Source organism: Schistocerca nitens, chromosome 1 (assembly GCF_023898315.1).
Source record: "Schistocerca nitens isolate TAMUIC-IGC-003100 chromosome 1, iqSchNite1.1, whole genome shotgun sequence".
Classification (NCBI taxonomy): domain Eukaryota; kingdom Metazoa; phylum Arthropoda; class Insecta; order Orthoptera; family Acrididae; genus Schistocerca; species Schistocerca nitens.
In genome coordinates, this window is record NC_064614.1 from 981,064,569 (window position 1) to 981,086,186 (window position 21,618).

Here is a 21,618-nt window from a genome sequence, read left to right on the forward strand (position 1 = left end):
AAAAGCACTGAACATAATTTTCACAAACAAATACAATTATTGCAATTAATATAATTTTCAGAGGAAACACTTTTCTCACACAAACAGGCAGATTTTCAAAGAAGCGGCAGCACTTAAAATAGTAAACAAAAATCAGCTGTTTTTATAAGCACACGGGTGAAACGGCGCTTTCGATTGGCCGTTCAGTTTTGATTTTCATTGGTCGCGGGACAACATGGTGGGGATAGTGTGTCCCGGTCTTCGAAGGTCCCGGTGTCGTGTAAGTTCTCGCGTAGAGGGTGTGTAGTACGTCTTTCTGGAGCAAAGCATCACACATACGTAAACAAATATATGTTTGTTGTTTTCTCTGATTTGCGGGCGGGTGATGCTTCGTGGCAACAAGATAATAGATAGGCGACAAAGGTATGACAAATCCACGTCGAATGCTGGATAGTGTTGCTTAAAAGCGAAAGAGAACGACATGGACTCTGGCGATTCAGCAGCAGCTGCTTGTCAGCGAAAAGTTGCGCTGATAACCGGCATTACAGGACAGGTACCATAGTGTTTTAATTGTAAGAAACAACATTTATTGAAATTTCGTCATGATGTCGGTTTGAACGTCGTGGATCGGAAATGGCACGAAATTACTAGATGTCCTGTTAGACAACAGGACTATGTTGCAAGACATTCCAAGCACAATAAAAAAAACAATATAATTCATATTTTAGGATAATGTACACCTGGTTATACACTGATGTTTTTTTGGAGAGCCGTTGAAATAGAAAAATCTGTCTGTGCACAAAATAATATGTGTCACAAAACAAAAAGCCGTTTCTTTTTATGCAGAGGGTCTCGCGAGTGCAGCTATCTTTCTTCAGAGCTAATGAGAGAATAGTGAGTTTTCTTCAGTCTAAAACGTTTTTAGGCAAACTTCCTTTATATCTGTTTGATTTGTGCTGGCTATTATCTTCGCTTGCTCACTCTGCAGAATTCTGTTCGCTTGCTGTTACAGCATTTAAGTTTTCCCCCCATCTGTAGCACAGCGTGTTAAAATGAGCTTCAAAGCTGAGCATGCCTGTATCAGTTGTAATGTAAAGAAATTTTCGTGCTATGGAATACATTTTTCTCGAGCGCACAGAATAGCGTGTAGGAGCACTTCCGGGGACTTGGAAAATAGTTACACAGCTGACTTTGATCATTTGGAAGTAGCAGCACTGGAAAAATTAATTAAACAATATCATCCTGCCATTAGTTGCTGTGAAGAGAGTAGATGAAGAGTAAATGCAGAATATTCTGAGTGCATTGTAAATTGAGGAATAAAAAGGAACATTTGTTGAGTTCATCACCACCCCTCCCCTCCACCTATCCCTCAAGCAAACTGTCCTATAGCATCTCGCACACCTACATGACTACTTTTATTGCCAACTCCTCCACTCTTGCCACAACTACATCCCCAAACACATTAGCTCTTGACAGCTATTCTCCCATCTTCTTCTCTCATTACTCACTTGTCCTATTCACAACCTTCGCATGTCTACCTGATGTCACCTATCAGTAACCATGCTTACTTCAAATGCAAACTTGTTCAGTCCACATACCATCCTCTTTGGGCAGGGTTGATGTGTTTATATTTGTGTGAAGTAATTTTGGCAGCTGTCAAGGACCTACATAAGGAGAGACAAACTGGGATTGGAGCTCCACTCCTTCCAAGCCTCTCAACTGTTGTACAGTGTTTGTTGTTTGCTTGATTTAAATTTCTTTCTAGCTCATTTACATAAGTGTCAACTCCTCTCCTTCCTAACTTTGTTGATAAGAGTTTAATTTACTAAAATTTTTTCTGTCCATGTTAGATTGACTAACTTTTCTTAATTGCACACTTAAAGGAATACAATTAATTGATTTGTAATGGCTTCTTCCATTTCAACTTACATTGTATTGAGTTAAATGTAATATGCATGTATTCCAGTAACTTGTGTTCCCATTCTTTCTGATCAACTAATAACATTTTCATTCTATGTATGAATACCTTAGTAAATGTGCACATAGACACTAATCATTTTATACATTAGAACACATGATGATGAGGGATTGATTGGTATTTGTATGAAGCTGATCTTAATGTGATTAATCTTTAGTCAGTATCTATTACTGTAATGTGACTTCTGCACTGCTTGCCTATCCTGTTTTTATTCTTGTCCCAATCTTCTCACATCTCTTAGACTTTCCTAAGCCTTCTATGATCCAGCTTCACTGTCCCCAATCCTTTTTTTTCATTTCATTGCCCTCTGGTTTGTTTGGTTTGAAGTCTTTTACTTTTGTCAGTGACATTATGAAGGCTCCATTGTCAGAGATATTTATTGAAAGTCACAGTTAGCACAAACCCATTTTAAAAGTGGTTTTCGAAATTCAGTGTAGACTGAGTTGTTAATGAAAATTCAATGGCAGTGAGATGTTGCTTATTTACTGTTTAGAATGGTATAGACTGTGATGAACATTAGTGACACATTATGAAAATCGTGCTGAGGTGAGACTCCTTTCCTTCTGTGGGCAGTGTGCTACAAACATGAAATTTAAGCACATCTGATGGGTCAACTTAATGCTCCAACTTGTCACTGTTTGATGGTTTTCCATGAATTCTTTAATACCTATGTGCTGCCTGCCACTTCTAGTTTATTCTCAGACTATTTTGCAATTTCTGCCTTGAGCCATTTTCAAGTACCTAGCTACATTTGTAAGTCATTTGATCATCAAAATATCTGCAGTGGCAAATATTGCGCAGTTTTGTTAACAGTGTGTATCTAGGTACATAAAAATGGCTTAAGGCTGATATTGTACAGTACCATAGTAGAAAAATAAACAAAAAATCAACAATTGTAGACAGCATGAAGTCAATCAAAAATTACTGTAATTTATTATCCGTGTATCATTAAAATTCCAAGGTCGTTTGCACAATGCTGTGTGTTTAACATCTCTAGAAAAATGGATTTAACAGTAGAGAGTTGACTTAATCTGAGGCTTAGGAAATTTGATAAGGTGAAAATACTACAGCTTTGAGCCTGTACTTGAGGTGAAGGTACATTTGGACTGCCCAGTTAGTAATACACTGACAGAGAAAGGTAGGGATTCAGGTTGTAGTACTGGTTTGGCACACAGTTCTAACATGTCACATGTATTCTATACAAGAACAATGTTTACATGGCAATTATGTTCTAAGAGTTGTTCATAGATATCTCTTTATTTACCTTACCGGGAATTTATTTTCGATTGTTATCTTTGTTTCAAATCATTTGTTTTCAATAAATTTCAATATCGGTTTATTTGTAATTTTGTATAAATTTGGGTTAAAGCTCAAACTCCTGATAAAATGTGCTTCACCAGTTACCCTAATCCCTTTCTTTTTTTGGCGCAGTGGTTAGCACACTGGACTCGCATTCGGGAGGAGGACGGTTCAATCCTGTGTCCAGCCATCCTGATTTAGATTTTCCGTGATTTCCGTAGATCACGCCAGGCAAATGCTGGGATGGTTCCTTCCCTAATCCAAGCTCGTGCTCCGTCTCTAATGACCTCGTTGTCGACGGGACGTTAAACACCAATATCCTCCTCCTCCATTTCTTTTTGTTCTCTGCTCTTCCATTATTTGCTTCATTTTTTGACTTGCATGGAATGTATGTGAATGCAGGCTTTCTTCATGAATTTCATTGATGAAATCATTGTCAGTTATCAGCTGTGTTGTGAGATGTTGGTCACTGTTTCAGTGAGTAGGAAACTAAAATCATTTACAAGATAACACACCACATCACTTCATAAATGCACTGTTAAACAATGGAAAGTCCAGATTAACAATTACGGAAAGGATAGATTGTTCCCCATTATAGAGGTGAACTTTGAGTTCCAGACATACACGACGATAAGACTGTTACACAGTGAGCTTTTGGCCAAAGCCTTCTTCAGAAAAGAAAAGGAAATACACATACATTCACACAAGCAGGCACACCTCACACACACACGTGATCACTATCTCTGGCCGCTCTGACCAGACTGTAACTGTTGGGTTGAATGAAAGCAGCAGTGGAGTGGGGCAGGGAAGGGAAAGGGGTAGCAAAATACAGATGAGGTGAAAGATGAGCACTGTTTAGTGGAAAGTGCAGGAACTAGAAGGTGGCAGGACAAGGCTACATTTTGCAGCATTGGAGGCCGAGGGGGGGGGGGAGGTGGAGGGGAGCAGAAAGGGTAAAAGACTGACTGGTAGGTGCTTTGGAAGAGAACAGCACACAATGCAGGTGAAAGGATTTGAATTGGGAGGACTTTACACGACAGATGTGCAGAAATAGTAGGGTGGAGGATGTGGGGACAGTAGGTTATTGTAACTTGAAGCCAGGATGATTTTGGGAGTGGAGGATGGGTTGTAAGGATAACTCCCATCCTCACAGTTCAGAAAAACTGCTGGTGGAGGGGAGGATCCAGATGGTTTGGGTTGTGAAGCAGCCATTGAAATCAAGCATGTTATTTTCAGCTACATGTTGTGTCACGAAGTGGTCCATGTTGCTTTTTGTCTGAGTTTGGCGAAGGCCATTCATACTGGCGGACAGCTGGTTGTAGTCATACCAATATAAAAAGCTGTGCAATAATTTCAGCGGAGCTGGTATATGTCATGGCTGCTTTCACAGGTGGCCTGGCCTCTGATGGAGTAGGGTAAGCCTGTGACAGGACTGGAACAGGAAATGCTAGATGGGTAGATTGGGCAGGTCTTGCCCCTGGGTTTTCCACAGGGGTATGCTCGCTGTGGCAAGAGGCTGGTATTGGGAGTGGCATAGGGTGGAGTAGGATATTGTGGAGGTTGAGTGAGATACGGAATAACACTTTAGGAAATTTGGAAAGGATCTTGAGTAGGATGTGCCTCATTTCAGGGCATGATAATAGATAATCAAAACTGACAAAGGATGTGGTTCAGTCCAGTTGTTCCAGTGTGTGGTGGTATTCCATGATGAAAAGCCTCATCTTCAGCCCTGCACTCACATTAAACAATGTTGGACTTGTCAGAGACCTACTCTCCCGATCCCTGCAATGGAAACACTTCTTTGCCACTAGTCCCTCTAACCAAAGCCAACTTAGTCACAACATTGAACCATTCATCTCCCAGCTCATACCACCATCCAATTGAGACACTCTCACAATTTTGAGAATGTTTAATCTTTCTACATACAAAAAGTTTTAGAGGGCATCACTGGGACATTCAAATCAAGGGAGGCCCAGGAGGTTTAAACTACTAAGCATATCTGGTGTGCTGAGGCCAAACAGATCTATAGGGACATGCAGGCCCAAAAGTTCGCTACCTCCTGTGCATCTGTTCTTAAACAGGCAGCTCTGGTGACTGACGCTCTTCCACAAATTGAGGTTGCTAGTGTTAGCAGTAGCACGGGTGTTTGTCAGTGCAGTTGTGCTGCTGCAGTTCTTTCGAAGCCTGTATTTCTTCCCAGACCAAGAGACAAGGCTATGGTTGTCAACATTGCAAAGCTCCCTGCTCCTCCACAGGTTCAGACTGGTTGTCCAATGCAACCACTACCAGCTCTGCAGTTGTGGCCCCAAAACCTCCCCAGTCAAAAACCCAAAATCTGAGATGAAAAATCAGCTTACAATGGAGATGAAAAGCAAGCAGTCTGACAATGTCGACATCACTCTGTATGGCATCTCTCATGACTGATCTACAGAGCTGATGGACCTCGATTTTGGTGTAGGTCACAGATCTTGCCCCATGAATGAGCCTCCACTCAATACAAGCTCACTTCTGCAGCAGAAAGACAGACTAAAAGTGCAACCCCTATGATAGATGGCTCCCATATTACAGTGAAGCATTAATGGGTTCAGGACACACATGAAGGAACTGAAACTATTAGTACAAGGACAACCCGTGTTCTTGTGTTTGTGGGAAACATATTTCAAAGTGTCAGATGCTCCTGTACCGTACAGGAGTGTCTTCAAACGATGTTTGGAAACATCGCCCAGACAATGGCAGAGCATTTTGCAAAAACTACTGCCAATGCCAGGCAAAATCCAACATTTTGCCACTACAGTGTGACTGCAGAGAGGGGCAAATGGGACTTCAGATCCAACAGATCTGGCTTCTACAGCTCCTGTTTCTCCATGTGGGAGCTAAAATCGGAACTGAGTGAGACTCAAAATACTGCATCTCATCACAACAAAATCTGGTATTATATGTTTCGACATCTGCCTACAGTATCAAAGGAAATCCTCCTCTAGTGTTTTAATTTTATATAGCAGGTAGGTCACTTTCCCAGCTCATGGAGAGAGACAATTTTGAGCCCTCTCTTCGAACCAGGAAAGGACCGCACATGTCCCAGCAGTTACTGGCGTATTGCCTTAACGAGCTGTGTAGGAAAGATGCTGGACAGTAATCTGGTCTGGGTGCTAGAGACCAGGCAACTTCTTAGTTGTTCTCAGTGTGGGTTCCGGGCAACCTAACCTTGCTATAGGCGGCTCTTCAGCAGGCTTTCTTATGTAAGCATCATTGTCTTGGTATTTCCTTTAACGTCAGTAAGGTGTACAATACTATTTGGAGACTCAGTACTCTCTTGCAGCTCTATCAGTGGGACTTTAGTGGCCACCTCTCCGTCTTCATATGGTCTTTTTGTGTAAGCAGTTTTTTAGATTCTTCATTGTTGACGCATTGTCACATCATTTTGTGCAGGAGAGTGGTGTCCATCAGAGCAGTGTTGTAAAGGTTACAGTCATTGCCATAACCATAAAAAGTATTACATGTCTGGTACAGAGTCCTGACTGATGCTCCTTATTTGTGGCTGATTTGCTGTTTTCTGTTCCTCGTCCAGTGTTGCAACAGTGGCTCGCAAGTTCTAACTTACATTGCAAAAGTTTGAGGAGTGGGCTTCAAAGACAGGTTTTTCAGTTTCTGCAGGTGTGTGTGTGTGTGTGTGTGTGTGTGTGTGTGTGTGTGTGTGTGTGTGTGTGTGTGTGTGTAGATGCCAGGGCACATGGCTATTGCAGGGAATGAAAGGTGCAGATGTAGCATCCGAGGAGGTGTGTCACAAACCTCAGTTAGTTCAGGGTGCTGTCCTCCTGCGTGCTGTCTCCTCACTGTTGATGTACAGAGTCATGTGTCAATGGGAAGATGAGTGGCTGGAAGTGACAAACAATAAGCTCTGTCTAGTAAAGCACACAAGCGTGGCTTCTTGCTTGCTCTGGTGAGAGGATCCCTCAGTGTGTGGTGCTTATGGCATATGGGTAACTACATCCCTGTGTCATTTTCGGACCAGAGGATAACAGCAGATTTGTCAACAGACCTACACTCTGTTTTAAGTGACTTCCCAATGAATGTGGTAAGAGTTTTGAAGTTTTGTGAATTGTCCAACATTTTTACCAAGATTTTAGGGAGATGATCTTAATTTGCTGCCAGGGTGACTGGCTCACCAGTGTTTTTTTTTGTAAGTGGTCAGCTAGTCACATTTGCCAATGCTCTTGTTTAAGCTCCTCTGTCATTTTACTTGTGTTTTAATTGCTGGAATAGCACCTTTCACCCTTTCTCCATTGTCTTAAGGCATGTGAGAATGTGATTGTGTGAGTGAGTTGGCAGTGTGTGCAAGAGTATCGTTCTGTAGGTTCCATCCCAATGTGCGCAACAATTTTAGTGATTTGATCCACATTCATTTCTTTTACAATATGTCTGGGCACTGATTGCCGATAACCTTGGCTTTGAGCTCCCTTAAAGTCAAAACACCCACATGCACACATACGCACAACAGTTGGGTGGAGATAGCAGTCATGTGTGCGTGAGGTGTGCCTGCTTGTGTGTGTGTGTGTGTGCGCGTGCTGTTTTGTTCCTTTCTTTCCTGAAGATGGCCTTGGCCAAAAGCTCAGTGTGCCTGTCTGCAAATCAACATGTTATCTTTATGGTGAGTAGCAATCTACCCTTTTCATAATTGCTAAAGGCATTATTAACACTTTCTTTCTCATGCAACCAACTGACTGGGTTCCCTGTGCTTCAGATGGCTACTTTTCTTGCATCAGGTTGATCGTACATCAAATTGGAGACCCTCCAGAATTAGGTTTTTATTAGTTATCAAGATGTCTTGAGAGTTTAATGTCTGAAATCATATTTGTATCCTTGACACACTATCACTGAGTTTGTGACTTTCCTCTCTTAACTTAAGCTGAAACTAAATCTTTCACATGCATCAGTGACGAAAATGTTCCTTAGTTTTCTTACATCATGTTGGCCATTATGATATAGGTAATACACTTCATTACAATAAATGAAAACTAAAGTTATTATGCCACCATACCCATTTTCATACCTAGTTGAGAATGGAGGACAGGACGGAGTAATGTTTTGTTCAAAATAGTAATGACAGATTTTATCTGGCGGCTATGTATGATAGATTCCTGCGAGGGCTCCTGTCTGGGGAAGGTTACAGATGGTGACTTGATGGATTTGATGGCAAATGAAGCTCGTGATGTCAATGGTAGTTATGAGAGAATAGTTAAAAGTTACACATAAGAATTAGAAACCTGATACAAATTTTCCTGCGTCAAGGGGAATTCTGGTCAGCATTTTCCTCTGTGTTAGAAATGGCTGTTTCATAAAATTCTGAGACTTGGGCTTTGGGTGGAAAAAGCACAAAATGGAAATCAGCAATTCAAATGGACAAATTAAAATGTGTGAAAGATTTTCTACTATGTAATAAATATTTTATGAATTTATTGTGCATGTATATCACAATTTTAGTTATTTATAACAAAAAGTGCATTAAATGAATATATACATTGGGCTGCGTTATAGATCAAACTATTACCACAACCTTTATATTGTAGTCACATTCATTGGTATCACCAACTCACAATTATATTGGAAACTTCCTGCATGACTTAGATCGTGTGCTATGCTACAGAACATTCTTTCATGACAGGGAGACCACTATCAAATTTGAACAAACGATTTTATATGGCTCTCCACAAGACCTGTGTAGATGTGATATACAAAATGATTCATGTCATTTTTCTCAGTGGCACACTATCTCCACTTACAACTTTATTGGTCTAGTAAAAATCAGAAACCAATCCAGGACACACAAATGAATTCAACAACCTATTATAGCAAAACACACGATGGCATTTATTTAATACAAGTAGAGTGTACAAATGCAAACATTACAGATACAATCTATGTACCTTACATCACACTTCGAAGTGGGGCCATATTGTTCACTAGACCAGAAACTATTTTAGCACACTGGACTTGCATTTGGGAGGACAACAGTTGAAACCTGCATCCAGCCATCCTGATTTAGGATTTCTGTGATTTTCCTTAATTGCTTCAGGCAAATGCCGGGACGGTTCCTTTGAAAGGGCACAGCCGACTTCCTTCCCCATCCATCCCTAACCCAGTGGGATTGAAGACCTTGCTGTTTGGTCCCTTCCACCAAATCAATCAACCAACCAACCCGAAACTGTCCCATGTGCTAAATTGAAAGGTGAATGTCATTACACTAAGCAACACAGTATGCTCACTGGAGTCCAGAGAGCCCAAATCAACATGCAGGAATAATGAAGTTGATGCTTTCTGGAAATAGGAATGAATACTGAGGAACTACATTTTATTTGTGATAATACACATTCAGAAATACAGCAGTAATGTCTTAATTACTAGAAGTGTAGCCAGTAAAAATCTTTCTCATAGCGTTTAAATTTGTACAAGCGAATAACAAAATTAAATTCAAGGAAAAAATCTCTAAATATTGACTTCTGTTTCTCATACAACTCCATTCTTGGGATCGATGTTGCAAAGTTTAGTGTAGAACTCCCTATGCTGTTGAGGAAGAAATGGCAACATTGCCAGCAGATCTTTCTGTTTTGCAACTGATAAATGTGGTTAGTCTTTCAGATGAAGTATGGGATGGCGCACATCAGCCATTGTCTTTACTTTTGCGTACACTGACTTTTCCATTTTGCTTTTTCACAGTAAGCATTTTAATAGCTATTTGAGATGGGTGAGTTTGGGACACTTTGATCATACAGCATTTGGAGATCTTATGTACCTGCTTTGACAACAGTGTTGAGTAGTATGCATTTTAATTGCCTAGAATGGGTTTATAGCTTTAGCTAACTCAACAATCTTGTGTAAATCATGTTAAGCAAAGACCTTGCTTACCTTTGTTTCTTTCTCTGTAATTGAAAAACCTTCCTTCTGTTACAAAGATGTTTTATTGATACACACAAAAGCTTACCACACAAAGTATCCGTCAACTAACTGTAGTAGTCGTTGATGCATGATACATACACACAAAAGCTTACCACACAAAGTATGTGTCAACTAACTGTAGTACTCATTGATGCATGATACATGAAACACTAGAGGGAAGCACTGCTCGACACAGAGACCATGCACCACATATTCGTAACCCCCTGTGGGTTCGGGGGTAAGAATAGGCCTGTGGTATTCCTGCCTGTTATAAGAGGTGACTAAAAGGAGTCTCAAACATTTCGGCCCTTATGTGAGGGTCCCCTCTTGGGTTTGACCGCCATGTTTCAAAATTATTCCGAAGAGCGAGCCAACTGGGGAAGGGCACCTTACTTGGTGCATTGTGCCCATCACGCATTGAGACCTTTAGCCAGCTCATTCATCTTTGCATTGCAGTCCCGCTCGCTCTCCATCTCTTGGGTGAGGATACATTCCTGGTTGTGATTTCCGCCATGCACTCCGCAGTGTTGCTTTCTGCACTGACGATGACCATGGACCACTTGCCACCTAATATCCAGCACGGTAGCCAATCTCTTGTGGTGAGGCCGCTATGTACCCTGTTGGTTGTAGCCCCCTGACAACACAGGGATCGCTCTGCTGATGCCTGCGCCATCAACTCTCCGCGTATGCTAAGGAGTAGATGCCTATCTCCCTGGGGCATCGGGACTCCCGGCAATGGCCATCCTGCCAGGTGGCCCTTGCTGAGGCTGTGTGGCACCTGTGGGAAGGACCCTTGGTCGGAGTGGGTGGCATCAGGGCAGATGACCCGCAATGAAGCATGGTACATCATCTCTTGCTGGTGGCCAGCCACCAGCAGTCTCCAAGAGTTCTTGGGTTCAATTCAGCACTCAGAAATACGATCCCAAATTGTTCCCCTCCCTGGCCACATCGTGGCAGTGACACTTATTTGCCCCGGTTCCTAGTTTGTACGAGAGCTGATGAGAGTCTTTCATGTCAACGAAGCCTCAATTCTTCATAGAGCATTTAGAGGACAAGTTTGAGGAGGTGGAGGGCTTGTCCAAAATGGGCTCTGGGTCAGTATTGATAAAAATGGCATCCTCTGCCCAGTCACGAAGGTTACTTGCTTGTGACCCATAAGGGTTTAAATATGGTCCAGGGTATTATTTTCCATAGGGACCTTCTTTTGCAGTCTGATGACGAGCTGCATGCCAATTTAGAGTGTCAAAGTGTTCATTTCATCTGGCGCATTCATCGGGGTCTGAAGGATAATCAGATTGCCACTGGTGCTTTCATCTTGGCCTTCGAGGGTGATACATTACCGGAGAAGGTCAACGTGATGGTCTACCACTGTGATGTCAAGCCCTATATCCCTGCCCCGATGTGGTGCTTTAAGTGCTGGAAGTTCGGCCATATGTATTCCCGCTGTACTTCCAGCCTCAAATGTCAACATTGCGGATGCCCATCACATCCCAATACTCCATGTGCCCCGCCTTCCATCTGTGTTAACTGCAGAGAGCATCATTCACCTTGCTCGCCAGACTGCAGGATCTTACAGAAAGATTGGAAAATCATGGAATATAAGACCCTAGACCGACTGACCTATACTCAGGCTAAGAGGAAATATGAAAGACTCCATCCTGTGCGAATGACTTCCTCATATGGCACCACTACGACAGCCATGATAGCCCCATCAGTTCAGCGAATTCCAGTCGGCTCACCGAGCCGTACAACTCCACATGCCCCCTTGCCCATGGGGGGCACTACCCACCTTGTTGCTCCTGCGCCACCTACCTCATGAGCAACCCCCCCCCCCCCCCACCTGCACCCATCGGGGGGGCGTCCATCCCTGCTTCTAAGCTGGAGAAGCATCCAACTTCTTTGGCTCCCCTTGCTTGCACGGGGTCCCTTGAGTCCCTCCCTTTCCAGGTTTCCACAAGTGGGAAGGATGACACTCGGCAGTGGCATAAGTGCTCACAAGCAGCTGGTCATAGGGATTCGTGATCCTCCTCCATCCTGGAGACTAAATCAGTGAAGCCCTCCCAGCCAGTGAAACCCAAGGAGCAGCGAGGAAAGTCCAAGAAGAAGACCTCTAAGAAGAAGGAAGTTGCAGTGGCACCCACACCACTGCAACCTACAAGCTCTGAGGGTGAGGTAGAGATTCAGACGTCCGCTGAGGACCTAGATCTCGCTGGACTCTCAGACACAATGGATGTCACTTGCACAGGTACTCAATTGGTGGCAGCAGGTGACCCAGTGGCGTAATCTGCCTCCTCGGTCCCTTCACGCCTTTCTCGGCCATGGACAATGTCATCCTCCAGTGGAACTGCAGCGGTTTTTTCCAACATCTTGCTGAGCTCCGGCAACTTCTTAGCCTTCACCCTTTCCCCTGCATTGCTCTTCAGGAAACTTGGTTTCCGGCGATGCGAACCCCTGCCCTCCGTGGCAGCTTATGAGAGGGTATCTGGTGGTGTCTGCATCTATGTCCTTGACTCCCTTTACAGTGAGTCTGTCCCTCTACTAATAGCTTTAGAGGCTATCGCTGTTTGGGTGTGGATGCCTCAGGCTGTTACTGTCTGCAGTCTCTATCTTCCACCCGATGGTGATGTCCCTCAGCATGTCCTGGCTGCGCTGATAGCCAAATTGCCACCACCTTTTCTGTTATTGGGTGACTTCAACGCCACAGCATCACTCTTCTGGGTGCCATTGATGCGGTGGCTCACTCGGTCAGCCCCGGTATCGTTACTGCCGCAGAATCACCCAAATCAAACATAAAAAAACCACAGACATAGTGAACAATGTAAATACTGTCTATTTAACCATATTATTTTCCATTAACGATTTCCTGTCTTTTGGTGAAGCTTTACTCATTCACATGTGAGGCAGTTTATTGCCCACTGACAATTCACTCAATATTAGCTAGGCATGACAAAACAGAAAAGAAATGTGTTTACATTGAAGTTGAGCAGCCATTGTTACAGTGTACATTAATGAGATGCTGTTTGAAAATGAAAGCACCCTCATCTCTATGGTAAATAGAATAGTTCAGTGAGTCATGAAATCGTATGTTGTCATATTTTGTAGTTGTGCTCATTGGTGTGACAGCTGAGTGCAAGATGCACATTATGAAACAGCCACCCCAACCATCTACTGAGATGTGTACAGTCCACTAGAGCGAAGTCACTATCAAAGGCAGAGACCACAAAGTAATTAGAAATCCATACATGTTCTTACAGAATATTCTTTTGAATTAATGCATTATTAAAGTTCTATTTTTGCTATTGATTTTATTTTGAAGTATCTAAAACTTCATAAGCAAATTATTCCTTCAGAAGAAAAAATCAGAGGGAAAGGAGACAGTAATTGCTAGATTCATTGTGTGCTGGAGATCAGTATTCCAGAATCTGATTTCTGATGCAATCATTAATGAGAGGATCTACTTTTTTCTTCAAGGAGAAGCAGTGATACAAAAAATGACTGTGATTGTGTTGGTTGGAGCCAAGGTAGGATGAAGAACCTCTGTGAATCGAAGATGTTATCTGCATCTCGTTTCCTGGCTGGTATAACTTGGCTAATGACCTCCCCAATAGTTTATACAAGATCAATTTTTTTATTTAAAGAATGGTATCATGAAACCACCAAAAGCTTCTGCAATGTGTCTTTATTTATCAACAACCAGTTTAAGTCAAATGACCATCTTAAAGTCACAGATACAGTTACATCAATTAAAGGAATGTTCCTTGGTTACAAGTACGTAACTATTGTCAGTTACAGTATCTGTCGCTTAACATGTGTGTCCATTTTTGTTGCATATTTTTTTCCATCAGTCACGAAGTGCACACAAATTGACAGTACATTGCGCTGTTATGCACATTGTCTCACCAAAGTCGTATTGTAGTGCTGTAAACTCACCAACCCCTCCATCCTTGTCACCTCCATGGATCTTTTGTGCATTTAACTCTCTCTCCAATCTCTTGACCTTGATGTATGTGGAGATTGTCCACCCACAGTATCACCAATCTATGCGTAGAATCTAGCCATCTGTGTGACGGCATATTGTCTGCCCTCTGTGTGACTACCACCCAGTTTTAGTAGCATATGAGTAATGCCTGTTCTATTTAAGTCATCATTCATGCGATCAGGCCCAGTGGACTGTGCACCATCTGTCTCTGTCTTCTGCTATCTGTCTCCAGTTTTCCGTGACTCCCAGCTGCAACAAGTGTTCTTTCACTCCATCGATCCACCTCTTTCTAGGTCTTCCCACTGGTCTGCTGCCTGATGGGATCCGGTCCATTGCAATTTTAGGCCACCTTGTTGCCTCCATTCTAACTAAATGTCCAGCCCATTGCAGTCTTTCGCTTCTCATCACTCCTAAGATATTAGGCTCCTTGTACAGCTCTTCTAATTCTGTGTTAAGGCGTCTTCTCCATTCTCCAGTAGGCTGATCTCGGACTGGTCCAAATATTTTCCTGAGGACCTTCCTTTCAAATGTAAGCAGTCAGTTAAGGTCTTGTTTTCGAGTGCTCCAGGTTTGAGAATGTTATTAATGTGTTACACGATTAATGTCTTACACGATCATAGCTTTAGTTGAGAAGTTCAGTGGGAATTCCATCCTCTCCTGGACTTTTACCATTCTTAAGGTTTTTAGTCTGGTTCCTTATCTTTTCAATGGTGGGTGGAGGATATTCTGGGTCCACTGTTACTGGGTCATCAAACTCTAGTAGTGTGGTTGGTTCATCAGAGTTTAGTAATTCTCTGAAGTATTCCACCCATCTTCTCCCAATTTTTGATCTTCTGTTAACATTCTTCTGTTGGCATCTTTTATGAATTTGTGATGATTGTATGGCCCTTCTCTAAAATTTTCACTTTTCTATAAAGCTCTTTATACCTATTTCCATGGAAGTCTTATTGAGCTTCATCCATGATGCTTTTTACATATTTTCTCTTTGCTTCCCTCAATGTGACCTTGTGTCTGCCGCTGTATTTCTTTGAACTTTGATTTTCCTTCTTCCAGCAAATTACTTTGTATTCACAGTAGTTTGGCCTGTTGTCTCTCCCTGATAGCTTCCTCAACTCCTCATCGAACCACACTCTTTTTCCCTTAGTTCGCTTTGGGATTACTTCTTGGGCTGTTTCTTTAATGGTCTCTGCAATCACCTTCCAGTTATGATCTACCACAGTATCTCCTTCTTCTTCATTCAAAGCCTCAAAACAGTTTGTCAGTGCTATCTTGAAAGTTCTTCTTATATTGTCTTTAATCAGACTCTCCTGGTTGTATTAAGTGACTCTTTGCATTCTTTCGCACTTCCTGGCTCCCCATATTGTTTTCATCCTTCTCCTCACAAGGAAGTGGTTTGATCCACATTCTGCACCTCTTGCAGTTTTGACATTTTGTATCCTCTTCTTTATTCTCGTCTCTACAAGTAGGTGGTCAATTTGGTTCACTGTCTTCCCATCCGGAGACACCCAGGTTCCCTTATATATTCCCTTCCTGTCGAAATCAGTACTAGTGATAAACAAGCCTTTTGCAGTCACAAAGCTAACCAGCCTAGTGCCGTTATCACTGCTCACATCAGGTAAACTGTGCTTTCCAATGGTCCCCATGAAGGCTACTTCTTTCCCTATTTTCGCATTAAAATCTCCAAGGATAATTTTGTAATGTTCACTTGGTACATTGTCTAAAACCGTTTCTAATCCCTCATAGAAAACATTTCCTTTGATGTCATCGCTTTCTTCGGTTGGGACATAACAATTTATATATGTGAGTTTGTGTTTTCCTGTGTCTATGGTTAGGAATGAGATTCTGGGGTTGAATGATTTAAAATGTATGAGAGTGGTACAAAGTGATTTCTTCACTACAGAACCAGTTCCTAGTGAGTGGCTTGCTTGTGAGGCTCCATGTAATATGACATAATTTTCCGTTTCTGTAGCTGTGGTTTCTGTCCACCTTGTCTCTTGCAGAGCCAGTAGATCTACTTGATACTTATCTGCTTCCTTTACTACGCATTTTGCTGCCGCAGGCTGGAATAGGCTTCTGACATTCCAGGTCCCTAGTTGTATTTCCTTCCAGAGTCCTTGTTCTTTCTTAGGTCTTCTTACAGAGGTCAGTCCTATTCGAGACCGTTCTGTGATGATGTTCGTACCAGTGATTATTTTTTCCTGGGCGGATTGGTAGCCCATCGCCAACCTCCAACCTGGAGTACCAGGATTTTTCATTCGGGATTTTCTGCCGTAGAAAGATTTGCTTTTCCATGCCTATAGAGGTATTTCTGCCCTTTTGTACAAATACCAGGGAATGACAGGAAAAGGAAATGGTGAGGACAGGTTTGGGATAGGAAAGGAGAGCGATAGGTTATTGTGGCACACACTTTGTCTGGCTCCTCCCCTTTGGCCTGTCCGGCTTGGGTGACCCTGCTGGTAGTTACGCTACTGCTGGCATAGCCCTCCAGATCCAGAGCACACAAACCTGCACGGACAGTGCTACGTTAGGCAGTGTCCTCTGTCTATTTAAGTAATCATCAATATTTTGTGTTTTATTTCTTGCACTAACGTCTTGTTATCTTCTTGTGAAAGTATGGCTTGTACATTTTTGAAAGCAGTTCTCAGTAGAGCCAGGGATTCCTACTACCACCTACCGAGCGAGGTGGCGCAGTGGTTAGCACACTGGACTCGCATTCGGGAGGACGACGGTTCAATCCCGTCTCCGGCCATCCTGATTTAGGTTTTCCGTGATTTCCCTAAATCGTTTCAGGCAAATGCTGGGATGGTTCCTTTGAAAGGGCACGGCCGATTTCCTTCCCAATCCTTCCCTAACCCGAGCTTGCGCTCCGTCTCTAATGACCTCGTTGTCGACGGGACGTTAAACACTAACCACCACCACCACCACCACCTCCTACTACCACCAAATAATGTACATCTCATGATCTCTGTTGTAGATCGAAACCGGTCATCCACAGATAAAGTAACAACTTACATGTGATCATGACTGTGTTAACTAAACAAATTATACATTGCTCTGCAGTGTGGTGGGGAGATGTTCTGTGGTAACACTGTTCACGTTTTACGTCGCACTTCACTTAGTGTAGACCGGGACTGTGTCCTAGGCATGCCCGACGTGAATTGACTGGGCACGGCCCTTGCTGCCTGAGTTGTTGTTCCATCGGCAGAGGTCGCATCCAAATTCTCGCGTGCCCTCTGGTGGACGGGACTCTACTTGCGGCAACTACCGTCCGTGACGCGCCATGCCGATGTGCGCCTCTCGCGATCTTTCTGATCGCTACTGCATGTTCACAGCCCTACCCTCTCAGGAATGGGCCCATAGCCCGTCAGTTAATGGCTAGTGTCCATCCAGCTGTCTGCACAAGTCCTGGTACCCTGCTTTGCTGATGCCTGCACTCTGCGCTGGGCCCATGGCTGTGTTCCTTGAACCATATATGAGGGGGTACCCAAAAAAAGAGAGAGAGAGAGAGAGAGAGAGAGAGAGAGAGAGAGAGAGAGAGAGAGAGAGAGAGAGAGAGTAATTTTTTGAAAGCTATATGTTTTCAACTTGTTTGCCAAACAATCTTCCCCTTCCCCTTTGGGGTTCTCTCAAACCTGTCCGAGAGGTGCCCTCTTGGCTGACCTTCTTAATCAACTTAACCTCTTCTGCTTTAATGTAGGAGCACCCACGTTCCTTTCAGTCTCCACGCCCATCTGTTCCCATGTGGGCCTATCCTTCTGCACTGCCAAGCTTGCCCATTGTCTTGAGTGGACTGTTCTCCCTGACACATACTCGAGCCACCATTTCCTGTGTGTGCTATCCATTTGCTGAATCCTACCCCACCTTCATGCCCCCCTCCCCCCTCCCCCCCTCCCCCCCTCCTCCTCCTCAGGGGCTCACCACTCATTTGCCGAGTATGGGCTTGGCGACAGGCTCCTGAGCTGGGGACTGGTAGGTGCCACCAGCCCTCTGTCACTGTAAGCTCTGGCCATCCTTCAGTGACTACCATGCAGTGCAGCAGTGGAATGTTGAGTGTTTCGGAGGATGGGGGCCTTGGATTCACCACCCGGACTGCGAGGAAGGTACACACCTCTATATATATATATATGTTAAAAATCCTCAATCTCAAGGTGTGCTATGTGCTGATGATTTGAATGGCTGTTGAGGTAAAAGTGTCTTAGCGGGCAACCTCTGGGGCACCTGCCACACCCTAGTTGTATAAGGCTTGCTCAGGCATGCAGGGCTCTGCTTGGGTTGACAGTGGTGTCCCTAGTGTCTCATAGGATCCCTATGGAATGGTCTCATCGAACTACTACTCCTGACAGGACGGGTGTACTGTCAGGTAGTACCTAAACCCACTCATCAAAGAAACCTCAGTTGTTCAGTCCTCCCAAAAAGAACTCTCAGAATCATAGTAACAGGGCATTAGCGCGCCATAACACTTTCATAGTAATCAAGAGAACAGGGGGAACCTTTGAGAAGGTCTCGCCTTTCTATATTCACAAGGTTTTGGAAGGTACTGCTGGACCTCTAAAAAGTGTCAAACGACTTTGTAATGGAACGCTTGTAGTTAAAATTGCTGGTTCAAACCAAACATCTTAAGCTTTTGGGATGTGAGGCCTTAGGTGACTACCCAGTCGAGGCTGAGTTGCATAACACCCTTAACTTTAGTACATGCTCCGATATAATGGAGGTGGAACCTGCAGAGTTATGCGAAGGATGGAAAAATATGGCCATCGTGGAAGTGCAGAACTATATGAGGAGAGTCAGTGGCAAATTGGAAAAATTGGCAACATTTATTCTAATTACCTGAACATATCCTTGCAGGCTGTATCCATCTTAAGGTTTGCCCATTTGTTCGTAACCCAATGTGATGCTTCAAATGTCAAAGATTTTGGCCGTACCACTATGGGATGTAATGGGAGGGCTACGTGTGGCAATTGTGGAGGCTCAGCTCATGAATCAGTCAGTGCTTGTACACTTCCTCTGAAATGTGTAAACTGCTCTGGGGATTACCAGTGTGGGGTAGAAAGTGTGTAGTTTACAATGAAGAAAGGAAAATTCAGAATTTGGAAGTCAAGAGATGCATACGCTATGGTGAAGCTACAAAACCTTTCAAAGCTATGCAACCTCCAGTTTTTACTACTTCTTTTGCATCAGCCCTTAATGCCAAAAGTGATGCCTCCACACAAACTCCAACCACAGATTCAAGTACGAGCACATGCTCTTGTTGGTGCACCTATGGGGGGAAACACTCCACTTGAAACAGAAGTCATTTGGAAGCCATCTGAAATGGGCTTACCATCTAAGCCACGTACTACTGCTCGCCAGCAGAAGCCAACTAAGCTGTCCCTGCAACCCAAGCAAGCATCACCTCCCATAAGTAAAGGAAAACATCCTTCAAAAAGTAGTTCCAAGTCCAAGAAAGTGGTAGTTAAACCTTCAGATCAGCAAGTTCTCCCTCTCTGATAGGGACTATGCTCTTGAGGATATGGACTTCCAATCGGAGGTACCGGAGAGCTGGGAACTGGCTAATGTTCCCCCTGACCTCCCTGGTAAATCACCACCTCTGAGAGAGGAAAGCAAGAACAACCTTAGCTAAACAATGGCTTCCACAGGGACTTATTCATTGCAGTGGAATTTAAATAGATATTGCTCACACTTGGAAGAATTACAGCTCCTGACCCAGGAGAAACAGTTTTGCATCTGCTTACAAGAAATGCATCTTAAAGTCACTGACACACCTGCATTATGGGGTTACCATCCATACAGGAAGGATGATCTTACTGGAGACAGGGCTAAAGGTGGAGGGGCTGTTTCCATTGATGACAGATTCCACTCCTCTCGTGTCCCTCTTACCATGACCACACAAGCAGTTGCCATGAAAGTTCTAGCACTCTTTAATATCACATGCTGTTCTTTGTATCTTCCACCTAATGAGGATGCAGACATTCTGACAGAACTCGTATGGGCACTCCCACGCCAATTCCTCCTTGTGGGGGACTTCAATGCACACGATGTTCTGTGGGGCTCTGCTACCACTTGGTCCAGGTGTTGGACGATTGAGCGACTCGTCCATTCTGAGAATATCTGCCTTCTGAATGCGGGTCAGGTGACACTTTTTTCCACAGGTACAGGGTCTTTTTCAGCCACCGACCTTTGTTTTTCTTCCCCGGCTACTGCAGACTCAGTTCAGTGGAAATTGGCTACAGATTTACATTCTAGTGACCACTTCCTAGTGTGGATCCATCTGCCAACTAGGACGGTGGCCAACAAGAGATCACGCAGATGGGTGTTACAAAGCGCAGATTGGTTGAAGTACAGTTGGTAGACTATTTTTGAACAAAAGGTTTGTGCACAGGAGACAGAGGCCCATATCACTTGTGAGATCCAACAGGCTGCTGCAGAGTCCATCTCCCAGTCTAGAAACCACTTCAGACAATGGCCTGTACCTTGGTGGAATGACAACTGTCAATTGGCATGGCCAGACAACAGCTCTGCGAACTTCAAACACTGTCCAACTACAGAAAACCTCCATGCCTTCAGATCTGTGAGAGCACATGCGAGGTGAGTGATAAAAGAATGGAAGAGGGCTTCATGGAAGGAATTCACGTCTTCCATTAATCGGCCCACTTCCACTGTGCAAGTTTCTGACTTAATAAGATGGATTTCAGCCAAGGGCTGCACAAGTTCCCTTATGACCTTGTCAAGTAATGGGGTCCTGATGGACATGACAGAACACATGGTTCAGATTTTAGCTGAACACTTTTTTACTGTCACTACATCATCCAGACAAACTCCTGCTTTTCAGGTGTTCTGTAGGACTGCGAAGATGAGAAAGTTCAATTTCTTCTTGCATAATGAGAAACTCTACAAGCTTGCATTCACTATGTGGGAGCTGGAATCAGCTTTTTCTGCAGCCAGAGACATTTCTCCAGGACCTGATGCGATCCATTATGCTGTGCTTCGTCATCTGTGCCCTGAAGCGAAAGGACGGCTCCTCTTTTGTTTCAATCAGATCTGGTTTGATGGACGATATCACGTGACTTGGAAGGAGGCAGTATTAATTCCATTCTGGAAACCAGGCAAGGACTGTAGCACCACTAACAGTTACTGGAGTGTAGCCCTTACCAGTTGTACATGGAAGACTCTCGAACACATGATCAGCTGCCACCTCGTTTGGCTGCTTGAATCCCGAGATTACCTGTGTGCCACTCCCAGTGCAGTTTCAGGTGCTACTGTTCCGTCCTTGACAACTTAATTCTACTGGAGTTGGTGATGCAGGAGTTGTTCTAATGCTGAAACCATTTGGCTTGTGTGTTTTTTGACCTCAAAAAAGCATATGACACTACTTGGAGGTACAACATCCATTGCCAGCTTCATGAATGGGGACTATGTCGATGACTGCCACTTCTTATCCAGTCCTTTCTTA

General features: G+C 43.6%; 1 protein-coding gene across 1 annotated transcript in view; it reads left to right on the plus strand.

The window, feature by feature from the left end:
• Positions 1 to 285: 285 nt before the first annotated feature.
• Positions 286 to 21,618, plus strand: part of LOC126195164 (GDP-mannose 4,6 dehydratase) — a 75,610-nt gene continuing 54,277 nt past the window's right edge. Inside the window, exon 1 of the mRNA XM_049933678.1 lies at positions 286 to 532. Within this exon, the coding sequence (XP_049789635.1) occupies positions 461 to 532 (72 nt within the window). The 5' untranslated portion in view covers positions 286 to 460. The remainder of the gene's footprint in view (positions 533 to 21,618) is intronic.